The sequence below is a fragment of the Gadus chalcogrammus genome, chromosome 3, assembly GCF_026213295.1.
Source record: "Gadus chalcogrammus isolate NIFS_2021 chromosome 3, NIFS_Gcha_1.0, whole genome shotgun sequence".
NCBI lineage: Eukaryota > Metazoa > Chordata > Actinopteri > Gadiformes > Gadidae > Gadus > Gadus chalcogrammus.
This window is the reverse complement of record NC_079414.1, coordinates 11,198,394-11,222,685: the sequence shown is the minus strand read 5'-3', so window position 1 is coordinate 11,222,685 and position 24,292 is coordinate 11,198,394. Positions and strand designations below refer to the sequence as shown.

Below are 24,292 nucleotides of genomic sequence, written 5' to 3'. Positions count from 1 at the left end.
CATATCCGCATAAAAAAAATCACGCTCTTCCCTCCGACAGAGTTGTTAACGTTACGCTCTCAAAATACCTGATCTTAGAGCATCACGCATAACTCAATGCAGTGCAGTAAGACTGCATTCCAAGGTCTGGTATTCGTCCAATCAGCCGGGACCGAGCTGAATGATGATATATCGTAATATTTTACTACTGCTTTTCTATGTTTTAGGTCAGTGATGCATTAAAATAACATACAATTGCATTAAATATTAGGCCTATCTTTAATTCAAAACAAGAAGGCATATTGAAGATTAATCAAAATTTGCCCTAAATCTGACCACTTTTAAAACAAGACTGAAGACTTTTATGTTTGCCTTAATTTTCTGCTAAATCTTAAAAACATTGCACTTTCTATAATGCCTTGCTTAACTGTGCTATTTTATGATATTTTTTAATTTATTGTATGCAGTTTTCTTTTAATTTGACTTTGTTTTCTTTTACTTATCCTTTTTCTTTTATTATTTTCTTTGTATTGTATGTGAAGCAATTTGAGTCTGCCTCAAGTATGGAAAGTGCTCCATAAATAAAGATTCCTTGCCTTCCCTAATCCAAGCAGAACATAATGGAATGCACTATCAATATTGGGAAACCCTTAAAAGTGGTGCATTTTCGATTATATTGCTTTTGGTTTTAATTTGGAACTAATTTGTTCTAATTTCGTACATTAAACAGAGGCGTGTTACCACACGCATTTATTCACTTTAACGAATTCAGGTTCGATCGCAGCAGTCGGTTTAGCCTATCAAACAAATGTGTCCTATCACAATATATATTTCGAAATGCCCTTTTTCAAATATGAATAAACTTGCCAAGACATATCCGAATGTAAAATTCACGCTCTTCCCTCCGACAGAGTTGTTAACGTTACGCTCTCAAAATACCTGATCTTTAGAGCATCACGCATTACTCAATGCAGTGCAGTAAGACTACATTCCAATGTCTGGTATTCTTCCAATCAGCAGGGACCGAGCTGAAAGATGATATAATATTTGACAACTGCTTTTCTATGTTTTAGGTCATTGATGCATTAAAATAACCTATATAACTGCATTAAATATTAGGCCGATCTTTAATTCAAAACAAGTAGGCACATTGAAGATTAATCAAGACTTGCCCTAAATCTGACCACTTTTAAAACAAGACTGAAGACTTTTCTGTTTGCTTTAATTTTCTGCTAAATCTTAAAAAAAAATCACTTTCTATAATGCCTTTCTTAACTTTGCTATTTTACGATATTTTTTAATTTATTGCATGCAGTTTTCTTTTAATTTGACTTTGTTTTCTTTTACTTATCTTTTTTCTTTTATTTCCTTTGTATTGTATATGAAGCAATTTGAGTCTGCCTCAAGTATGAAAAGTGCTACATAAATAATGTATTATAATTGCCTTCCCTAATCTAAGCAGAACACAATGCAATGCACTATCGATATTGGGAAACCCTTAAAAGTGTTGCATTTTCGATTATATTGCTTTTGGTTTTAATTTGGAACTAATTTGTTCTAATTTCGTACATTAAACACAGGCGTGTTACCACACGCATTTATTCACTTTAACGAATTCAGGTTCGATCGCAGCTGTCTGTCTAGCCTACTACACGAAACCCAAACATTTTGAAATTACACTGAATTCATTGACGTTAGTCAGACATTTGACATAGCCTATAGCAGGGGTTTTCAAAGTGTGAGAGAGTGAGCCCCCCCTCAGAGAAAAAAATTCAGCTTTTTTCTAAAGACCTGTGTTTTGAAAGCTATCTTAATTATTTTACACATTTTAAACATCACTGATCATAATTTTAAAACATTTTAAACATATTTTTTAAACATTTGAAACATATTTTTTAAACATTTTAAACATATTTCTGAACATTACAACATCTTTTTGCGTTTTTAAACACATTTCTTAACAACTTTATCTAAGCATATTTTAGCTTAACCTTTTTTAAATACATTTGAACATCTTAATCTGTGTAAACTGCCAGTTTACACAGATTCCTTCAGGGTCCCCGACTCTAAATGAGTCGAATCAGATCTGCTTTTTCAGTCCAGAGATTCGACTATTCGGCGTGGTTTGTTTACCGGCGTTGCTATGGTGACCTAAATTATTATAAGCAACTGAAAACGATGCCGGTTTGAAACTAAAACTGTGATTCTGAAAAAAGTATAAATGCTATCAAAATTCCGTTTGGATAGTATTGAAGATACAAGTGTGTAGATTTGTTCAATGGTTTGAACGATTTTAAACGGTTGAAAAATGAAAACAGCTGAAAACGAAGCGGTATGAAACTAAAACGGTGGTTCTGAAGAAATTGTAAATGATATCGAAATTCTGTTTGGATATTATTGAAGATACAATTGTGTAGATTTGTTAAATGGTTTGCACGAAGATAAACGGTTGAAAATTGATTTAGTTAGGTTACTTCTACAGTTGAAGTACGATTGATGATTTGAATCATCGACGAACTCTGGCGCCCCCCAGGGGGGGCGCGCCCCACAGTTTGAAAACCACTGGCCTATAGGCTTACTAGTCTGAATGTAGCGCAATGATTTGTAGTGCGCACAGCCTTCAACCGTCGGCCGGTCCATGTTAGTTTGGGATAAGAGACGAGGACAGTGTCAGGTGCGTTCCAATCTCCTTCTCTTCCACGCTGAATGCCATTGGAGTCAACGCATACAGCAGCCTACTTACTATACATTGAAATGTTATATTACGTACATTTTAAACATGGTTTCATAGAGAGACTCAAAACGAAAAGCCAAAGGTCAGACAAAAGAGAAGATGAAGGCTGACACGTAGGCTACCGGCTCTGCTTGGTCTAGCCAGCTCTATCTTGACATCTGCAATTGCTCACTGAATTACCCTGAGCGAAGGCATTTTTGTCTTCCACATATGATAATTCATCAACAAATACAACTTTGAGACTTTTAAGTCGAATGGACTTAATAGGCCTACCATAAAGGCCCAGATACAGGCAATGTGCATAGGCTACTGACGTGTAATTCGGGCTTTATTTCGATAATGTATGCCGTTTAAACATTCTTTCCTTTGAAACATTGATATCCCATGAAATACAAACACATAGGCCTACAGTGTAGAACATAACACTTTATTTAATGGAAATAATTATGCTTACCTTATCAATCCGGTAGGCTAATTGTGGATGCCAAACAAATGTGTCCTATCGCAATATATATTTCGAAATGCCCTTTTTCAAATATGAATAAACTTGCCAAGACATAGGCCTATCCGTATGCAAAATTCACGCTCTTCCCTCCGACAGAGTTGTTAACGTTATGCTCTCAAAACACCTGATCTTAGAGCATAACTCAATTCAGTGCAGTAAGACTGCATTCCAATGTCTGGTATTCTGGTAGCCTTCAGTAGTCCAATCAGCAGAGACCGAGCTGAAAGATGATATAATGTAATATTGAACTACTGCTTTTCTTTGTTTTAGGTCATTGATGGAGCAAGGTACGTTTTATTACTCTGTTTTCTGGGAATAATTGACGCAAGCAGAAACCAGAAAACAAGCCGTTTTTTCGTTTTTTTCGTTTTGACAAGAAAACGAAAATCGAAATTTCAGTTCGTTTATTCGTTTTTTGGTTCTTACTGAGCGAAACGAATTTGCCACTCAATATCTGGTTTCCGCCGGTGGGCGGGTCCTCTTATTGGCTAGCGTGCTTCATTGGCCTGTGCTCTTCATAATAAAAGTTCTTCCGTTTGATAATGTCGACAAAAATATTACTGTATTATAGACACTAGCAGACACAGAGGACCACACCACCCACAGTCAAGACGGACACGGCTTCAAATAACAATAATAGTATTCATAATCATTTGAAAATGAGAACTTATGAAGTTATGATGACTTCAGTTCAGTTGATGTTTAGCCACAGTTAATAGACCTGAGGGCTTTACTACGACATCATTGTCCGGCTCTGAACTATGCGCTCTGTGCGCGTTCACATCAAAGGAGCTGCGATCGCGGGCTGCTGATTTCCTCACAGCCTGAGAGCTATGAGGAATACAAGTGATTACAACACATTTCTGACAGCTGAACATTGCGCAGGGCTCTCCGTGAGACGCACGCAATTCAACCCATTCACACGCCACACAACTTGCGCCGCTATTTAACAGTGAAAGGGTAGGAATCAAATGCGTCCGGGTGAAATTTCAAAATCGTCCGGGATTTTATTAAAGCCTCAATACATGTTCACATTTAATTTGCGTTGCGTTCCTCTGGGTCTGTCACAAACTAGTTGGGCTACGCCCTCCCCTACTCACTCAGTTATGTTCGCTTTGCATTGGTGGAAGTGAGTAGGGGGAGTGGTTAAGTAAAGCCTTCAGACGGTTTGACTTTAGAGTTACCGTCATGTTTTGTATTATTTTTTTACCATTATTGTTTTATAGGGACAAACATTAACACATTTCTCCATTCTCCTGCAGGGGATTGATAAAGTTCTATCTATGTAACAGAAGGAAACACTTACTCATACTCCATCAAATATTCATACTCATACTTTGCACACTTTACCACAGCATTGGCCTACTGAATGCCACAGATATATTTTTAAGCATTGGACTGAATGCCACATAAATATGTTTTGCACGTTTGCAACGTTTAAAAGTTCAGGGAAAGGTATATGCCTCTACTGGTGTTGCTTAGGCCAATATCCTTTTGAGGCAGTGTTGTTTCTGAATATTAGTGTTAAGGGCCAATAATGCCTACTATCATACATTAGTCACCATGTCTGTGGACAAATTTCTATGCAGTCACATATTAATATATCCCCCCCCCCCCCCCCCCCCCCCCCCCCCCCCCCGCCGACCAGATCTCACTCTGAACTCAGTTCAAAAATGGAGAGCCCTGCATTGCGCATCTGTTGACCTTTATCCATTTACAGTAAACCGATAATATTTTCTTGCTGGAAGATATTTTATATTGTTTTCATATTATTATTTACTGACAGTGATTACAGAATGCAAGTGTGTGTTATATTGAAAGCGAGGCTGGGTGTGCCTATGAATATAGGCTACAGTGAGTTTTTTAAGGTGCTGTACAAGCAAATCATATTGACTACTCTGTACAGTGACAAAGAGTGTACAGTAACCTACTTCATTCAATATTGAATAGGCTATAGCCTACACTATGCACAAATGGTTTTGCTCTTTGCTCATGGCAGTTGTCATTTTAACATGTCGGCAGGCAAGCTTCACTCATTCCAGGATGTATTATGCTTTGTCATATAGCCTACTTGGAACGTGTTTTGAAATGGATCTATAGTAGCCTATAGAAATTTGCCAGCTGGAATACAAAGCAAACTCTCCTTCAAATGCACATTCATGGAAGTCTTGTATTGTCATCCCCAAATAATGCTGCAATGTAATAATATACATCTTTAAATGCACAATAATGAGTCATTATTTTTATTATGACTTATCAAAGATTTTTATTGGCTCCCAGAATGCAGGTCTGTTAGTGACTCCCAGTATCTCTAAAAACAGACTGAGAAGTAGAGCATTCAGTTACTGGGCTCCTTTACTGTGGAACCAGCTCTCCCCATGGGTCAGAGAGGCAGACCCCCCCCCCCACCCCCTCACCTTTCGCACCTTGTAGTTTGGCCTTGGCGCCTCGCAGTCTCTCTGTGTTTCCATATATTCTCCACAGCTCCACCCCCAGTCTGAACCAACTGCAATTTTTCGCCTTGGTTTTCCTGGGAGTTTTTACTCAGTCAATGTGAGGGTTTAAGGGAAGAGGATGTTGTTATGATGCTCATGCTATGTAAAGCCCTTTGAGACAAACTGTTTGTAAAAACGGGCTATAAAAGGGTTAGATTTTGCCTTGCCTTGCCCAACCCGCTTGGACTGTAATTCATATTCATGCTACTAGTTTGATCATTGACTGACTACATGAATAGAGATTCTTATAGAGGTCTTATAGTCAAACGGTATAGGCCAGGGTATATACAATTTTTTATGTGTTTAGGCCAGTTATGAGATCTAGTTAACATCATTAAAAGTCATTTCCAAACACATTAAAGAAAAGAAAAAAACAAAAGCAAAGACATTTTGCAGCAGTAGCACACTTTTACTTAAACAGAGTGGGATAGGAATCAGGTTAACAAAACATCTAAGAACATCTAAGCTATCTAACACATTACCAACGCAACATTGTAACATCATAAAACATCACAAAAAAAACAGCTGGAATACAAAGAGTTTGCTTTGTATTCAAGCTGGCCTGTTATGAGCAAATTTCTATACGCTACTATAGACCCATTCCAAAACATGTTCCAAGTAGGCTATAGGACAACGCATTATGCATCCTGGAATGAGTGAAGCTTGCCTGCTGACACGTTAAAATGACTGTCACAACTGCCATGAGCAAAACCATTTGTACATAGTGTAGGCTACAGAAGCCTATTCGATATTGAATGAAGTAGGTTACTTTACACTCCCTGTCACTGTACAGAGTAGACAATATGATTTGCTTGTACAGCACCTTAAAAAACTCACTGTAGCCTATATTCATAGGCACACCCAGCCTCGCTTTCAATATAACACACACTCGCATTCTGTAAACACCATCAGTAAATAATAATATGAAAACAATATAAAATATCTTTCAACAAGAAAAAATAATTTGTTTACTTTAAATGGATAAAGGTCAACAAATGCGCAATTTTCAGCTGTCAGAAATGTGTTGTGATCACTTGTATTCCTCATAGCTCTCCGGCTGTGAGGAAATCAGCAGCCAGCGATCGCAGGTCTGCTCTGCATGTATTAACTGTGGTTAAACATCAACTGCACTGAAGTCATCATAACTTCAATCATAAGTTCTCATTTTCAAATGATTATGAATACTATTATTGTTATTTGAAGCCGTGTCAGTCTTGACTGTGGATGGTGTGGTCCTCTGTGTCTGCTAGTGTCTATAATACAGTAATATTTTTGTCGACATTATCAAACGGAAGAACTTTTATTATGAAGAGCACAGGGCAATGAAGCACGCTAGCCAATAATGCCGCGTTTCCACTGCAGGGTGCGGAACGGATCGGATCGCAAAGGGGCGGTAGGGAGGGGGCAGTATAGCCCAGCTCAGTTCCGAGGTCGCGTTTCCACTGCCGACAGTACCCTTGGTGGTAGGCCGGATGCCGCGGCAGCTACGTAAACATCGTAAACAACGTCTTCCTCGGCAAGAATGCAGACGAACGTCTCCACCTCCTTGTTCGCCCAAGCAAGCTTTTTACGCGACATGTTAATTGTAAAGAATAATACCTAGAGGCTACTGTTTGTTTGTTTTTATCCCCGCGTCACCCGGAAGTGACGATTCTCTCGACCAATCAACGGAGGGGGGGTGTAGCTAGAATTCCAGGGTACCCTTTCAGGCGTCTGGTCTCGTTTTGGGTACCGCAACGGAGGAGTCCCTAGAATGGGGTCGGAACGGGTACGGCAAAGTCCGGGTCACGCCCACTTTTGGCGGTGGAAACGCGATCCGACCCGCACCTTTGCGATCCGATCCGTTCCGCCCCCTGCAGTGGAAATGCGCCATTAAGAGGACCCGCCCACCGGCGGAAACCAGATATTGAGTGGTAAATTCGTTTCGCTCTGTAAGAACCAAAAAACGAATAAACGAACTGAAATTTAGATTTTCGTTTTCTTGTCAAAACGAAAAAACGGCTTGTTTTCTGGTTTCTGCTTGCGTCAATTATTCCCAGAAAACAGAGTAATAAAACGTACCTTGCTCTGGATGCATTATAACATAGGCCCATATAACTGTATTAAACATTAGGCCTATCAAAACATGTAGGCATATTGAAGATTAATCAAGGCTTGCCCTAACTCTGACAACACTTTTAAAACAAGACTGAAGACTTTTCTGTTAGCTTTAGCTTCCTGCTAAATCTTAAAAACATTGCACTTTCTATAATGCCTTTTTTAACTTTGCTATTATAGGATATTTTTTAATTTTATTGTATGCAGTTTTATTTTAATTTGACCTTGGTTTTCCTTTACTTATCTTTTTATTTTATAATTTCATTGTATTGTAGCCCAAGCACTTTGAGTCTGCCTCGTGTATGAAAAGTGCTAGATAAATAAAGTTTCCTTGCCTTGCCTAATCTAATCAGAACACAATGCAATTAATCGATAATGGGAAACCCTTAAGAGTGCTGCATTTTCGATTATATTGTTTTTACTTTTAATTTGGAACTAATTTGTTCTAATTTAAACACAGGCGTTTTACCACACGCATTTATTCACTTTAACGAATTCAGTTTCGATCGCCGCAGTCTGTTTAGCCTACTACACGGAATCCAACCATTTTGAAATTACGCTGAATTCACTGAGGTTGGTCAGACATTTGACATCCTCGATGCTCGAGGATTTTGGGGGTCCACTACCATCACAACCTGACCTGACTCCTGATCAGTTTCCCATTTCTGCCTAACCCTATATATATATATATATATCCACCTGATGCTTCAGGGCTTCAACCCTCAATGTTGATAATTGTAGTCTTTTGAAAATCTTATTTTTTTACGCTTCAAAAACCTTTGAGGAGTTATTAATCAATCTTTATAATCTTATCAAACATAATGTATGCATAAAAGAAACCTTTGTCACACACTTTTTGGCAAAGCAATGGTGAACATAAACTGCCTCACAAAAACCGGACGGCCTAGTCTGTTGTATTTTTGTGGGTAGAAGAAGAAACGTAGACCGGGGTTCTCTAGAAACGTTTTTATTGAAGGAACATCATCAGAATCAGTGCCAAAACATAACACAAACTATAAGAGGCTAAATATATAAATAAAATATAGTTATTTGCAGTAACCTTTAAACAATACATATTGAACTGTAACATATTCAATTTGAAGATATAACCATTTGATAGCAGCCGAGATATCGCACATACAAAAGTGCATCTATGCAGTGTTCTATAAGAGTAACTCTAGTACACACAGTCCCACAGGTCTGATAGTCCAAGTAAATATGTTCAGTTCTCTATTAGGTCTCTATAAGACCTCTTATGGCGACTTATGGGAAGTGCTAGGCTATTTGTGCCCCTGAGCCCCTTTCAGTAGACCCTGCTCCAGAAAAACAATTAAGCTTAAATAAAGTTTAAAGCGTTGTTTGAACTCACTCTCCAACTCAAGCTGGTATGTGGGGAAGTACTGGTTCTTGATTTCATTGGTTATTGGAATAATAAAAACAATATATTCTAATAAAAAAGTAACTCAACATTCCACATAATACAAGACATGGGGGTTCTATGTACTGGACAACATTCCTTTGATGACCGTCAAGAAGAAAGGCAAACAGAATGCAGTTGTGATGGTCATTTTCAGAGTGGGTCCTCCTGAGGTGATTGTTGCTGTTAAAGTAACCAAAGACATTGCGTTAGATCCCATATGTCTGCACTAGATGTGAATAAGTATTTAAACTGTGATTTCAAAATGCTCAGGCAAAAATCCTGACTAATCTTCTGATTATAAATTAAGTAAATTCTTGACTTAGATATTGTATTTTTTCTACATTATCAAGAGAGAACATTCACCAAGATTAAATCAACATATTTCTTTAATGCTGTTAGCAGATATGTTTTAATCACAATAGCCAGCACTACTCGTTAATGCTGCAATGCTTTAAATTCTAGTGTTAAACTTACTTGCGTTAATTGTAGAAACATTCACGTTGAGGTTGGTGATGCCCATGGTTACGACACTTATGAATACCTGTTCTGCCGTCATTCCATTTGGAACCACTGATTGGTTATGGTAGACCAGAGTCATATTCACACGAATTGAGCCATTACTAGAAAAACATAGAAAGTCAGCAAAAAATAGGTTAAAAGTTTATCATATATTACATTTTCAAAATTGTATTATTTATAATAATAATGTTGAAAAAGAACAGGAATTTAAAATTAATTATTAATATGTAAATTGAGGAAGAGAATGAAATGCTTACCTGAAAGACCGTATTAGACATCGGGAATACGTGCGTGGAAACACGGATCTGAAGCCTCTGTTGACCTAAAGTAAATAATTAAAAACATGTATATTATGGAATATAACATGTACAGTATTGTAAGTATATAGGGCTAATGCAAACATAATAAAAAACATGATTATCTCACCTCTCTTGTGACTTCATTAGCCAGCACCCGATATGCTGGGGAAGTAGAATCCGACAAAGAGCTTTGAAATGTGCGTCTCAAACTGAAATTTAAATCCAAAGTGCCTTCGCCTGCTGCAGGAGACTCTGTAGAGTCAGGTGTAGTAGCTGCAATGGGTACAGGTGTAGTTGTAGTTGGTACAGATTGAGTTGTCGTGGTAGTGGTTCCAGGTGTAGTTGAAGTGGTAGTGAGATCAGGTATAGCTGCAATGGTAGTGGTTCCAGGTGTAGTGATGGTGGTAGTGGGTCCAAGTGTAGTTGTACTGGGTCCAGGTGTAGTTTTAATTGTAGTGGGTCCAGGTGTAGTTGAATGAGCTAGTGTAGCTGTAATGGGTCCAGCCGTGGTTGGGGTTGCTTTAAATTAACCAAACAAATTGTGTTAGAGCCAATATGTCTACGTTGCATATGAATTAGTATTTGAATAATGATTTCTAATTGCTTGAACGATAACATTGACTTAATTTTCATGCTATGACTAGGTTTGCTTCACTCTATACTTCCAACTTATCTATACTATTCATTAATGTTGTTTGACTAAGTTCTGCAGCGTTTATGACAATTTAATCTTCATCAAATCATTTCTGATTATAAATTAACTTAATACTATACTTAATATTAGTATATTTGATTTAATGTGTGCATCTCTTCGATAAGGATGAAGAGAGAACATTAAGGGTTGCTGAGATTAAAATAAGAAAGTGCCATGTTCTACTCATTGCAGAAGATGTTAATGTTTTAGTGTTAATCACAATAGCAAGTATTACTGAGTAAAATTGCAACACTATTGTTAGACGTACTTGCAACATTATTAGAAGAGGCCACAACAACATCTGTTGGATGTCGCTCTGTTGGTCCTTCAGTGGACATGGTTGGTGAAACTGTTGTTGTTGGTGCTACAGTTGCTGTTGTTGGTACAGCAGTTGTGGTTGTTAGTGCAGCAGATGTCGTTGTTCGTGCAGCGCTTGTCGTTGGTGCAGCAGTTGTCGTTGTTGGTTCCGCAGTGGTCGTCGTTGGTGCAGCCGTTGTTGTTGTTGGTGCAGCCGTTGTTGTTGTTGGTGCAGTTGTTGTCGTTGTTGGTGTAGCAGTTGTCGTCGTTGGTGATGCAGTTGTCGTTGTTGATGCCGCAGTTGTTGTTGTTGGTGCTACAGTTTTGGTTGTTGGTGCAGCAATTGTGGTGGTTGGTGCCGCAGTCATTGTTGTTGGTGCAGCAGTTGTGGTGGTTGGTAGTGCAGTCGTTGTTGATGGTGCTACAGTTGTGGTTATTGGGGCAGCAGTCATTGTTGTTGGGGCAGCAGTTGTCGTTGTTGGTGCCGCAGTTGTTGTTGTTGGGGCAGCAGTTGTCGTTGTTGGTGCCGTAGTTGTTGTAGTTGGGGCAGCAGTTGTCGTTGTTGGTACCGCAGTTGTGGATGTTTGGGCAGCAGTTGTCGTTGTTGGTGATACAGTTGTAGTCGTTGGTGCAACAGTTGTCGTCGTTGGTGCTGCAGTATTAGTTATGGTTGCAGCAGTTGTCGTTGTTGGTGCCGCAGTTGTTGTTGTTGTTGGTGCAGCAGTTGCTGTTGTTGGTGCTACAGTTGTGGTGGTTGGTGCAGCAGTTGTGGTGGTTGGTGCAGCAGTTGTTGTTGTTTGTGCCGCAGTTGTTGTTGTTGCTGTAGTTGTCGTTGTTGGTGCAGCAGTTTTCGTTGTTTGTGCAACAGTTGTCGTTGTTGGTGCAGCAGTTGTCGTTGTTGGTGCAGCAGTTGTTGGTACCACAGTTGTCGTTGTTGGTGCAGCAGTTGTCTTTGTTGGTGCCGCAGTTGTCGTTGTTAGTGCCGCAGTTGTGGTAGTGAGGGCAGCAGTTGTCGTTTTACGTGCTGCTGTTGTCGTTGTTGGTGCAGCACTTGTTGTTGTTGGTGCAGTAGTTGTCGTTGTTGGTGCAGCAGTCGTTGTTGTTGGTGCAGCAGTTGTCGTTGTTGGTGCTGCAGTAGTAGTTGTTTGTGCAGCAGTTGTCGTTGTTGGTGCCGCAGTTGTTGTTGTTGGTACCGCAGTTGGCGTTGTTGGTGCAGCAGTCGTTGTTGTTGGGGCAGCAGTTGTCGATGTTGGTGCCGCAGTTGTTGTTGTTGGGGTAGCAGTTGTCGTTGTTGGTACCGCAGTTGTTGTTGTTTGGGCAGCAGTTGTCGTTGTTGGTGATACAGTTGTGGTTGTTGTTGGTATCACAGTTTTGGTTGTTGGTGCAGCAGTTGTGGTGGTTGGTGCCGCAGTCGTTGTTGTTGGTGCAGCAGTTGTGGTTGTTGGTGCAGCAGTCATTGTTGTTGGGGCAGCAGTTGTCGTTGTTGGTGCCGCAGTTGTTGTTGTTGGGGCAGCAGTTGTCGTTGTTGGTACCGCAGTTGTGGTTGTTGGGGCAGCAGTTGTCGTTGTTGGTGATACAGTTGTAGTCGTTGGTGCAACCGTTGTCGTCGTTGGTGCTGCAGTATTAGTTGTGGGTGCAGCAGTTGTCGTTGTTGGTGCCGCAGTTGTTGTTGTTGGTGCATCAGTTGCTGTTGTTGGTGCTACAGTTGTGGTTGTTGGTGCAGCAGTTGTGGTGGTTGGTGAAGCAGTTGTCGTTGTTGGTGCTGCAGTAGTAGTTGTTGGTGCAGCAGTCATTGTTGTTGGGGCAGCAGTTGTCGTTGTTGGTGCCGCAGTTGTTGTTGTTGGGGCAGCAATTGTCGTTGTTGGTACCGCAGTTGTGGTTGTTAGGGCAGCAGTTGTAGTTGGTGCAGCAGTTGTCGTTGTTTCTGTAGTTGTCGTTGTTGGTGCAGCAGTTGTCGTTGTTGATGCAGCAGTTGTTGTTGTTGGTGCAACAGTTGTCATTGTTGGTGCAGAACTTCTTGTTGTTGGTGCAGTAGTTGTCGTTGTTGGTGCCACAGATGTCGTTGTTGGTGCAGCAATCGTTGTTGTTTGGGCAGCAGTTGTCGTTGTTGTTGCCGCAGTTGTGGTTGTTGGGGCAGCAGTTGTCGTTGTTAGTGCCGCGGTTGTGGGGGCGGCAGTTGTCGTTGTTGGTGCCGCAGTAGTGGTGGTTGGTGCAGCAGTTGTTGTTGTTGGAGCAGCAGTTGTGGTTGTTGGTGCCGCAGTTGTTGTTGTTGGGGCAGCAGTTGTCGTTGTTGGTACCGCAGTCGTGGTTGTTGGGGCAGCAGTTGTCGTTGTTGGTGATACAGTTGTAGTTGTGGGTGCAGCAGTTGTCATTGTTGGTGCCGCAGTTGTTGTTGTTGGTGCAGCAGTTGCTGTTGTTGGTGCTACAGTTGTGGTTGTTGGTGCAGCAGTTGTGGTGGTTGGTGCCGCAGTCATTGTTGTTGGTGCAGCAGTTGTAGTTGTTGGTGCCGCAGTTGTTGTTGGTGAAGCAGTTGTCGTTGTTGGTGCCGCAGTTGTTGTTGTTGGTGAAGCAGTTGTCGTTGTTGGTGCCGCAGTTGTTGTTGTTTGTGAAGCAGTTGTCGTTGTTGGTGCCGCAGTTGTTGTTGTTGGGGCAGCAGTTGTCGTTGTTGGTGCAGCAGTTGTTGTTGTTGGGGAAGCAGTTGTCGTTGTTGGTGAAGCAGTCGTCGTTGTTGGTACCGCAGTTGTGGTTGTTGGGACAGCAGTTGTCGTTGTTGGGGCAGCAGTTGTTGTTGGTGCAGCAGTTGTTGTTGTTGGTGCAGCAGTCGTTGTTGTTGGGGAAGCAGTTGTCATTGTTGATGCAGCAGTTGTTGTTGGTGCCGCAGTTGTCGTTGTTGGTGCCGCAGTTGTCGTTGTTGGTGCAGCAGTCATTGTTGTTGGGGCAGCAGTTGTCGTTGTTGGTGCCGCAGTTATTGTTGTTGGTGAAGCAGTTGTGGTTGTTGGTGCAGCAGTCATTGTTGTTTGGGCAGCAGTTGTCGTTGTTGGTGCAGCAGTTGTCGTTGTTGGTGCAGCAGTTGTTGTTGGTACCACAATTGTCGTTGTTGGTGCAGCAGTCGTTGTTGTTGGGGAAGCAGTTGTCGTTGTTGGTGCAGCAGTTGCTGTGGTTGGTGCAGCAGTTGTCGTCGTTGGTGCTGCAGTACTAGTTGTGGGTGCAGCAGTTGTCGTTGTTGGTGCCGCAGTTGTTGTTGTTGTTGGTGAAGCAGTTGTTGTTGTTGGTGCAGCAGTTGTGGTTGTTGGTGCAGCAGTCGTTGTTTTTGGGGCAGCAGTTGTCGTTGTTGGTGCCGCAGTTGTTGTTGTTGGGGCAGCAGTTGTGGTTGTTGGTGCAGCAGTTGTTGTTGTTGGGGCAGCAGTTGTCGTTGTTGGTGCCGCAGTTGTGGTTGTTGGGGCAGCAGTTGTGGTTGTGGGGGCAGCAGTTGTCGTTGTTGGTTCCGCAGTTGTCGTTGTTGGTGCAGCCGTTGTTGTTTTTGGTGCAGCCGTTGTTGTTGTTGGTGCAGTTGTTGTCGTTGTTGGTGTAGCAGTTGTCGTCGTTGGTGCAGCAATTGTTGTTGGTGAAGCAGGTGTTGTTGTTGGTGCTACAGTTGTGGTTGTTGGTGCAGCAGTTGTTGTTGTTAGTGAAGCAGTTGTTGTTGTAGGTGCTGCAGTTGTGGTTGTTGGTGCAGCAGTTGTGGTTGTTGGTGCAGCAGTCATTGTTGTTGGGGCAGCAGTTGTCGTTGTTGGTGCCGCAGTTGTTGTTGTTGGGGCAGCAGTTGTCGTTGTTGGTACCGCAGTTGTTGTTGTTGGGGCAGCAGTTGTCGTTGTTGGTACCGCAGTTGTGGTTGTTGGGGCAGCAGTTGTGGTTGTTGGAGCAGCAGTTGTTGTTGGTGCAGCAGTTGTTGTTGCTGTAGTTGGTGCAGCAGTTATCGTTGTTGGTGCAGCAGTTGTCGTTGTTGGTGCAACAGTTGTGGTTGTTGGGGCAGCAGTTGTCGTTGTTGGATTAGCAGTTGTGGTTGGTGCAGCTGTTGTTGTTGTTGCTGTAGTTGTCGTTCTTGGTACAGCAGTTGTCGTTGTTGGTGCAGCAGTTGTTGTTGGTACCACAATTGTCGTTGTTGGTGCAGCAGTCGTTGTTGTTGGGGAAGCAGTTGTCGTTGTTGGTGCAGCAGTTGCTGTTGTTGGTGCAGCAGTTGTCAATGTTGGTGCTGCAGTACTAGTTGTGGGTGCAGCAGTTCCCGTTGTTGGTGAAGCAGTTGTTGGTGCAGCAGTTGTCGTTGTTGGTGCCGCAGTTGTTGTTGTTGGGGCAGCAGTTGTGGTTGTTGGTGCAGCAGTTGTTGTTGTTGGGGCAGCAGTTGTCGTTGTTGGTGCCGCAGTTGTGGTTGTTGGGGCAGCAGTTGTGGTTGTGGGGGCAGCAGTTGTCGTTGTTGGTTCCGCAGTTGTCGTTGTTGGTGCAGCCGTCGTTGTTTTTGGTGCAGCCGTTGTTGTTGTTGGTGCAGCTGTTGTCGTTGTTGGTGTAGCAGTTGTCGTCGTTGGTGCAGCAATTGTTGTTGGTGAAGCAGGTGTTGTTGTTGGTGCTACAGTTGTGGTTGTTGGTGCAGCAGTTGTTGTTGTTTGTGAAGCAGTTGTCGTCGTTGGTGCTGCAGTACTAGTTGTGGTTGCAGCAGTTGTCGTTGTTGGTGCCGCAGTTGTTGTTGTTGTTGGTGAAGCAGTTGTTGGTGCAACAGTTGTGGTTGTTGGTGCAGCAGTTGAGGTTGTTGGTGCAGCATTCGTTGTTTTTGGGGCAGCAGTTGTCGTTGTTGGTGCCGCAGTTGTTGTTGTTGGGGCAGCAGTTGTGGTTGTTGGTGCAGCAGTTGTTGTTGTTGGGGCAACAGTTGTCGTTGTTGGTGCCGCAGTTGTGGTTGTTGGGGCAGCAGTTGTGGTTGTGGGGGCAGCAGTTGTCGTTGTTGGTTCCGCAGTTGTCGTTGTTGGTGCAGCCGTTGTTGTTTTTGGTGCAGCCGTTGTTGTTGTTGGTGCAGCTGTTGTCGTTGTTGGTGTTGCAGTTGTCGTCGTTGGTGCAGCAATTGTTGTTGGTGAAGCAGGTGTTGTTGTTGGTGCTACAGTTGTGGTTGTTGGTGCAGCAGTTGTTGTTGTTAGTGAAGCAGTTGTTGTTGTTGGTGCTGCAGTTGTGGTTGTTGGTGCAGCAGTTGTGGTTGTTGGTGCAGCAGTCATTGTTGTTGGGGCAGCAGTTGTCGTTGTTGGTGCCGCAGTTGTCGTTGTTGGTACCGCAGTTGTGGTTGTTGGGGCAGCAGTTGTCGTTGTTGGAGCAGCAGTTGTTGTTGGTGCAGCAGTTGTTGTTGTTGCTGTAGTTGTGGTTGTTGGGGCATTAGTTGTGGTGGTTGGTGCCGCAGTCGTTGTTGTCGGTGCAGCAGTTGTTGTTGTTGGTGCCGCAGTTGTCGTTGTTGGTGCCGCAGTTGTTGTTGTTGGTGAAGCAGTTGTCGTTGTTGGTACCGCAGTTGTGGTTGTTGGGGCAGCAGTTGTCGTTGTTGTTGCAGCAGTTGTTGTTGGTGCAGCAGTTGTTGTTGTTGCTGTAGTTGTCGTTGTTGGTGCAGCAGTTGTCGTTGTTGGTGCAGCAGTTGTCGTTGTTGGTGCAACAGTTGTCGTTGTTGGTGCAGCAGTTGTCGTTGTTGGTGCAGCAGTTGTTGTTGGTACCACAATTGTCGTTGTTGGTGCTGCAGTACTAGTTGTGGGTGCAGCAGTTGTCGTTGTAGGTGCCGCAGTTGTTGTTGTTAGTGCCGCAGTTGTTGTTGTGGGGGCAGCAGTTGTCGTTGTTGGTGCCGCAGTTGTGGTTGTTGGGGCAGCTGTTGTTGTTGTTGGTGCAGCCGTTGTTGTTGTTGGTGTAGCAGTTGTGGTTGTTCGTGCTGCAGTAGTAGTTGTCGTTGTTGGTGCCGCAGTTGTGGTTGTTGGGGCAGCAGTTGTCGTTGTTGGTGCAGCAGTTGTTGTTGGTGCAGCAGTTGTTGTTGTTGGTGCAGCAGTTGTCGTTGTTGGTGCAACAGTTTTCGTTGTTGGTACCACAGTTGTCGTTGTTGGTGCAGCAGTCGTTCTTGTTGGGGAAGCAGTTGTCGTTGTTGGTGCAGCAGTTGTTGTTGGTATCACAGTTGTTGTTGTTGGTGTAGCAGTTGTCGTCGTTGGTGCTGCAGTACTAGTTGTGAGTGCAGCAGTTGTCGTTGTTGGTACCGCAGTTGTAGTTGTTGGTGCAGCAGTTGTTGTTGGTGCAGCAGTTGTCGTTGTGGGTGCAGCAGTTGTCGTTGTTGCAGTAGTTGTCGTTGTTGGTGCAGCAGTTGTCGTTGTTGATGCAGCACTTGTTGTTGTTGGTGCAGTAGTTGTCGTTGTTGGTGCCGCAGTTGTGGTTGTTGGGGCAGCAGTTGTCGTTGTTGGTGCAGCAGTTGTCGTTGTTAGTGCCGAAATTGTGGTTGTGGGGGAATCAGTTGTCGTTGTTGGTGCCGCAGTTGTGGTTGTTGGGGCAGCAGTTGTCGTTGTTGGTGCAGCAGTTGTCGTAGTTAGTGCCGAAGTTGTGGTTGTGGGGGCAGCAGTTGTCGTTGTTGGTGCCGCAGTTGTGGTTGTTGGGTCAGCCGTTGTTGTTGTTGGTGCAGCCGTTGTTGTTGTTGGTGTAGCAGTTGTGGTTGTTGGTGCTGCAGTAGTAGTTGTCGTTGTTGGTGCCGCAGTTGTGGTTGTTGGGGCAGCCGTTGTTGTTGTTGGTGCAGCCGTTGTTGTTGTTGGTGCAGCTGTTGTCGTTGTTGGTATAGCAGTTGTTGTCGTTGGGGCCGCAGTTGTCGTTGTTGGTCCCGCAGTTGTTGTTGTTGGGGCAGCAGTTGTCGTTGTTGGTACCGCAGTTGTTGTTGTTGGGGCAGCAGTTGTTGTTGTTGGTGCCGCAGTTGTTGTTGTTGGTGCTACAGTCGTGGTTGTTGGTGCAGCAGTTGTGGTGGTTGGTGCCGCAGTCGTTGTTGTTGGTGCAGCAGTTGTCGTTGTTGATGCAGCAGTTATCGTTGTTGGTGCAGCACTTGTTGTCGTTGTTGGTGCCTCAGTTGTCGTTGTTGGTGCAGCAGTCGTTGTTGTTGGGGCAGCAGTTGTGGTTGTTGGTGCCGCAGTTGTGGTTGTTGGGGCAGCAGTTGTCGTTGTTGGTGCAGCAGTTGTCGTTGTTAGTGCCGAAGTTGTGGTTGTGGGGGAAGCAGTTGTCGTTGTGGTTGTTGGGGCAGCCGTTGTTGTTGTTGGTGCAGCCGTTGTTGTTGTTGGTGTAGCAGTTGTGGTTGTTGGTGCTGCAGTAGTAGTTGTCGTTGTTGGTGCCGCAGTTGTGGTTGTTGGGGCAGCAGTTGTCGTTGTTGGTGCAGCAGTTGTTGTTGGTGCAGCAGTTGTTGTTGTTGGTGCAGCAGTTGTCGTTGTTGGTGCAGCAGTTGTCGTTGTTGGTGCAACAGTTGTCGTTGTTGGTACCACAGTTGTCGTTGTTGGTGCAGCAGTCGTTGTGGTTGGGGAAGCAGTTGTCGTTGTTGGTGCAGCAGTTGTTGTTGGTATCACAGTTGTTGTTGTTGGTGCAGCAGTTGTCGTTGTTGGTGCAGCAGTTGTCGTTGTTGGTGCAACAGTTGTCGTTGTTGGTACCACAGTTGTCGTTGTTGGTGCAGCAGTCGTTGTTGTTGGTGCAGCAGTTGTCGTTGTTGGTGCAGCAGTTGCTGGTGCAACAGTTGTTGTTGTTGTTGGTGCAGCCGTTGTTGTTGTTGGTGCAGCTGTTATCGTTGTTGGTGTAGCAGTTGTTGTTGTTGGGGCAGCAGTTGTCGTTGTTGGTCCCGCAGTTGTTGTTGTTGGGGCAGCAGTTGTTGTTGGTGCCGCAGTTGTTGTTGTTGGTGCAGCAGTTGTTGGTGCTACAGTCGTGGTTGTTGGTGCAGTAGTTGTGGTGGTTGGTGCTGCATTCGTTGTTGTTGGTGCAGCAGTTGTCGTTGTTGATGCAGCAGTTGTCGTTGTTGGTGCAGCACTTGTTGTTGTTGGTGCAGTAGTTGTCGTTGGTGCCTCAGTTGTCGTTGTTGGTGCAGCAGTCGTTGTTGTTGGGGCAGCAGTTGTCGTTGTTGGTGCAGCAGTTGTTGTTGTTAATGCCGAAGTTGTCGTTGTTGGTGCAGCAGTCGTTCTTGTTGGGGAAGCAGTTGTCGTTGTTGGTGCAGCAGTTGTTGTTGGTATCACAGTTGTTGTTGTTGGTGCAGCAGTACTAGTTGTGAGTGCAGCAATTGTCGTTGTTGGTACCGCAGTTGTAGTTGTTGGTGCAGCAGTTGTTGTTGGTGCAGCAGTTGTCGTTGTGGGTGCAGCAGTTGTCGTTGTTGCTGTAGTTGTCGTTGTTGGTCCAGCAGTTGTCGTTGTTGATGCAGCACTTGTTGTTGTTGGTGCAGTAGTTGTCGTTGTTGGTGCCGCAGTTGTGGTTGTTGGGGCAGCAGTTGTCGTTGTTGGTGCAGCAGTTGTCGTAGTTAGTGCCGAAGTTGTGGTTGTGGGGGCAGCAGTTGTCGTTGTTGGTGCCGCAGTTGTGGTTGTTGGGTCTGCCGTTGTTGTTGTTGGTGCAGCCGTTGTTGTTGTTGGTGTAGCAGTTGTGGTTGTTGGTGCTGCAGTAGTAGTTGTCGTTGTTGGTGCCGCAGTTGTGGTTGTTGGGGCAGCCGTTGTTGTTGTTGGTGCAGCCGTTGTTGTTGTTGGTGCAGCTGTTGTCGTTGTTGGTATAGCAGTTGTTGTCGTTGGGGCAGCAGTTGTCGTTGTTGGTCCCGCAGTTGTTGTTGTTGGGGCAGCAGTTGTCGTTGTTGGTACCGCAGTTGTTGTTGTTGGGGCAGCAGTTGTTGTTGTTGGTGCAGCAGTTGTTGGTGCTACAGTCGTGGTTGTTGGTGCAGCAGTTGTGGTGGTTGGTGCCGCAGTCGTTGTTGTTGGTGCAGCAGTTGTCGTTGTTGATGCAGCAGTTATCGTTGTTGGTGCAGCACTTGTTGTTGTTGGTGCAGTAGTTGTCGTTGTTGGTGCCTCAGTTGTCGTTGTTGGTGCAGCAGTCGTTGTTGTTGGGGCAGCAGTTGTGGTTGTTGGTGCCGCAGTTGTGGTTGTTGGGGCAGCAGTTGTCGTTGTTGGTGCAGCAGTTGTCGTTGTTAGTGCCGAAGTTGTGGTTGTGGGGGAAGCAGTTGTCGTTGTTGGTGCCGCAGTTGTGGTTGTTGGGGCAGCCGTTGTTGTTGTTGGTGCAGCCGTTGTTGTTGTTGGTGTAGCAGTTGTGGTTGTTGGTGCTGCAGTAGTAGTTGTCGTTGTTGGTGCCGCAGTTGTGGTTTTTGGGTCAGCAGTTGTCGTTGTTGGTGCAGCAGTTGTTGTTGGTGCAGCAGTTGTTGGTGCAGCAGTTGTTGTTGTTGGTGCAGCCGTTGTTGTTGTTGGTGCAGCTGTTATCGTTGTTGGTGTAGCAGTTGTTGTTGTTGGGGCAGCAGTTGTCGTTGTTGGTCCCGCAGTTGTTGTTGTTGGGGCAGCAGTTGTCGTTGTTGGTGCCGCAGTTGTTGTTGTTGGGGCAGCAGTTGTTGTTGTTGGTGCCGCAGTTGTTGTTGTTGGGGCAGCAGTTGTCGTTGTTGGTGCAGCAGTTGTTTTTGTTCGTGCCGAAGTTGTGGTTGTGGGGGAATCAGTTGTCGTTGTTGGTGCCGCAGTTGTGGTTGTTGGGGCAGCAGTTGTCGTTGTTGGTGCAGCAGTTGTCGTAGTTAGTGCCGAAGTTGTGGTTGTGGGGGCAGCAGTTGTCGTTGTTGGTACCGCAGTTGTGGTTGTTGGGTCAGCCGTTGTTGTTGTTGGTGCAGCCGTTGTTGTTGTTGGTGTAGCAGTTGTGGTTGTTGGTGCTGCAGTAGTAGTTGTCGTTGTTGGTGCCGCAGTTGTGGTTGTTGGGGCAGCAGTTGTCGTTGTTGGTGAAGCAGTTGTTGTTGTTGGTGCTACAGTTGCGGTTGTTTGTGCAGCAGTTGTTGTTGTTGGTGCAGCCGTTGTTGTTGTTGGTGCAGTAGTTGTCGTTGTTGGTGCCTCAGTTATCGTTGTTGGTGCAGCAGTCGTTGTTGTTGGGGCAGCAGTTGTCGTTGTTGGTGCCGCAGTTGTGGTTGTTGGGGCAGCAGTCGTGGTTGTTGGTGCCGCAGTTGTGGTTGTTGGGGCAGCCGTTGTTGTTGTTGGTGCAGCCGTTGTTGTTGTTGGTGTAGCAGTTGTCGTTGTTGGTGCTGCAGTAGTAGTTGTCGTTGTTGGTGCCGCAGTTGTGGTTGTTGGGGCAGCCGTTGTTGTTGTTGGTGCCGCAGTTGTTGTTATTGTTGGTGAAGCAGTTGTCGTTGTTTGTGCCGCAGTTGTTGTTGTCGGTGAAGCAGTTGTCGTTGTTGGTACCGCAGTTGTGGTTGTTGGGGCAGCAGTTGTCGTTGTTGGTGCAGCAGTTGTTGTTGTTGGTGCAGCAGTTGTCGTTGTTGGTGCAACAGTTGTCGTTGTTGGTACCACAGTTGTCGTTGTTGGTGCAGTGGTCGTTGTTGTTGGGGAAGCAGTTGTCGTTGTTGGTCCCGCAGTTGTTGTTGTTGGGGCAGCAGTTGTCGTTGTTGGTACCGCAGTTGTTGTTGTTGGGGCAGCAGTTGTTGTTGTTGGTGCCGCAGTTGTTGTTGTTGATGCAGCAGTTGTTGTTGGTGCAGCAGTTGTCGTTGTGGGTGCAGCAGCTTTTGTTGATGCAGCAGTTGTCATTGTTGGTGCAGCACTTGTTGTTGTTGGTGCAGTATTTTTCGTTGTTGGTGCCTCAGTTGTCGTTGTTGGTGCAGCAGTCGTTGTTGTTGGGGCAGCAGTTGTCGTTGTTGGTGCCGCAGTTGTGGTTGTTGGGGCAGCAGTTGTCGTTGTTGGTACAGCAGTTGTCGTTGTTTGTGCCGAAGTTGTGGTTGTGGGGGCAGCAGTTGTCGTTGTTGGTGCCGCAGTTGTGGTTGTTGGGGCAGCTGTTGTTGTTGTTGTTGGTGCAGCCGTTGTAGTTGTTGGTGAAGCAGTTGTGGTTGTTCGTGCTGCAGTAGTAGTTGTCGATGTTGGTACCGCAGTTGTGGTTGTTGGGGCAGCAGTTGTCGTTGTTGGTGCAGCAGTTGTTGTTGTTGGTGCAGCAGTTGTCGTTGTTGGTGCAGCAGTTGTCGTTGTTGGTACCACAGTTGTCGTTGTTGGGGAAGCAGTTGTCGTTGTTGGTGCAGCTGTTGTTGTTGGTATCACAGTTGTTGTTGTTGGTGCAGCAGTTGTCGTCGTTGGTGCTGCAGTATTAGTTGTGGGTGCAGCAGTTGTCGTTGTTGGTACCGCAGTTGTAGTTGTTGGTGCAGCAGTTGTTGTTGGTGCAGCAGTTGTCGTTGTTGGTGCAGCAGTTGTTGTTGGTGCAGCAGTTGTTGTTGTTGGTGCAGCAGTTGTCGTTGTTGGTGCAGCAGTTGTCGTTGTTGGTGCAACAGTTGTCGTTGTTGGTACCACAGTTGTCGTTGTTGGTGCAGCAGTCGTTGTTGTTGGGGCAGCAGTTGTCGTTGTTGGTGCAGCAGTTGCTGGTGCAACAGTTGTTGTTGTTGGTGCAGCCGTTGTTGTTGTTGGTGCAGCCGTTGTTGTTGTTGGTGCAGCCGTTGTTGTTGTTGGTGCAGCTGTTGTCGTTGTTGGTGTAGCAGTTGTTGTTGTTGGGGCAGCAGTTGTCGTTGTTGGTACCGCAGTTGTTGTTGTTGGGGCAGCAGTTGTTGTTGTTGGTGCCGCAGTTGTTGTTGTTAGTGCAGCAGTTGTTGGTGCTACAGTCGTGGTTGTTGGTGCAGCAGTTGTGGTGGTTGTTGCTGCAGTCGTTGTTGTTGGTGCAGCAGTTGTCGTTGTTGATGCAGCAGTTGTCGTTGTTGGTGCAGCACTTGTTGTTGTTGGTGCAGTAGTTGTCGTTGTTGGTGCAGCAGTCGTTGTTGTTGGGGCAGCAGTTGTCGTTGTTGGTGCCGCAGTTGTGGTTGTTGGGGCAGCAGTTGTCGTTGTTGGTGCAGCAGTTGTCGTTGTTAGTGCCGAAGTTGTGGTTGTGGGGGCAGCAGTTGTCGTTGTTGGTGCCGCAGTTGCGGTTGTTGGGGCAGCCGTTGTTGTTGTTGGTGCAGCCGTTGTTGTTGTTGGTGTAGCAGTTGTGGTTGTTGGTGCTGCAGTAGTAGTTGTCGTTGTTGGTGCCGCAGTTGTGGTTGTTGGGGCAGCAGTTGTGGTTGTTGGTGCCGCAGTTGTGGTTGTTGGGGCAGCCGTTGTTGTTGTTGGTGCAGCCGTTGTTGTTGTTGTTGTTGTTGGTGTAGCAGTTGTCGTTGTTGGTGCTGCAGTAGTAGTTGTCGTTGTTGGTGCCGCAGTTGTGGTTGTTGGGGCAGCCGTTGTTGTTGTTGGTGCAGCCGTTGTTGTTGTTGGTGCAGCTGTTGTCGTTGTTGGTGTAGCAGTTGTTGTTGTCAGGGCAGCAGTTGTCATTGTTGGTACCGCAGTTGTTGTTGTTGGGGCAGCAGTTGTCGTTGTTGGTACCGCAGTTGTTGTTGGTGGGGCAGCAGTTGTTGTTGTTGGTGACGCAGTTGTTGTTGTTGGTGCAGCAGTTGTTGGTGCTACAGTCGTGGTTGTTGGTGCAGCAGTTATGGTGGTTGGTGCCGCAGTCGTTGTTGTTGGTGCAGCAGTTGTTGTTGTTGGTGCCGCAGTTGTTGTTATTGTTGGTGAAGCAGTTGTCGTTGTTTGTGCCGCAGTTGTTGTTGTTGGTGAAGCAGTTGTCGTTGTTGGTACCGCAGTTGTGGTTGTTGGGCAGCAGTTGTCGTTGTTGGTGCAGCAGTTGTTGTTGGTGCAGCAGTTGTTGTTGTTGGTGCAGCAGTTGTCGTTGTTAGTGCAACAGTTGTCGTTGTTGGTACCACAGTTGTCGTTGTTGGTGCAGCTGTCGTTGTTGGTGCAGCAGTTGTCGTTGTTGGGGCAGCAGTTGTCGTTGTTGGTACCGCAGTTGTTGTTGTTGGGGCAGCAGTTGTTGTTGTTGGTGCCGCAGTGGTTGTTGTTGGTGCAACAGTTGTCGTTGTTGGTACCACAGTTGTCGTTGTTGGTGCAGTGGTCGTTGTTGTTGGGGAAGCAATTGTTGGTGCAGCAGTTGTCGTTGTTGGTCCCGCAGTTGTTGTTGTTGGGGCAGCAGTTGTCGTTGTTGGTACCGCATTGTTGTTGTTGGGGCAGCAGTTGTTGTTGTTGGTGCGCAGTTTGTTGTTGTTGAGCAGCAGTTGTTGTTGGTGC

General features: G+C 45.2%; 2 protein-coding genes across 2 annotated transcripts in view; both read right to left on the bottom strand.

Moving 5' to 3' along the window:
• Positions 1-8,771: 8,771 nt before the first annotated feature.
• Positions 8,772-11,168, bottom strand: LOC130379249 (uncharacterized). The gene is made up of 5 exons (XM_056585967.1): positions 11,011-11,168; positions 10,176-10,567; positions 10,007-10,071; positions 9,705-9,850; positions 8,772-9,410 (listed from the first exon to the last, which is right to left on the bottom strand). Exons 1-5 carry the CDS (start codon positions 11,078-11,080, stop codon positions 9,307-9,309), a joined length of 777 nt encoding a protein of 258 aa, XP_056441942.1. The 5' UTR covers positions 11,081-11,168; the 3' UTR covers positions 8,772-9,306.
• Positions 11,169-17,347: 6,179 nt separating this feature from the next.
• The window catches only part of LOC130380028 (mucin-5AC-like), a gene marked incomplete at its 3' end in the record, with an annotated part of 104,383 nt that continues 97,438 nt past the window's right edge, over positions 17,348-24,292 (bottom strand). The window contains exons 2-4 of the mRNA XM_056587213.1: positions 19,003-19,099; positions 18,110-18,648; positions 17,348-17,875 (exon numbers count right to left, since the gene is read on the bottom strand). Coding sequence (XP_056443188.1) covers positions 17,348-17,875; positions 18,110-18,648; positions 19,003-19,099 — 1,164 coding nt within the window. The remainder of the gene's footprint in view (positions 17,876-18,109; positions 18,649-19,002; positions 19,100-24,292) is intronic.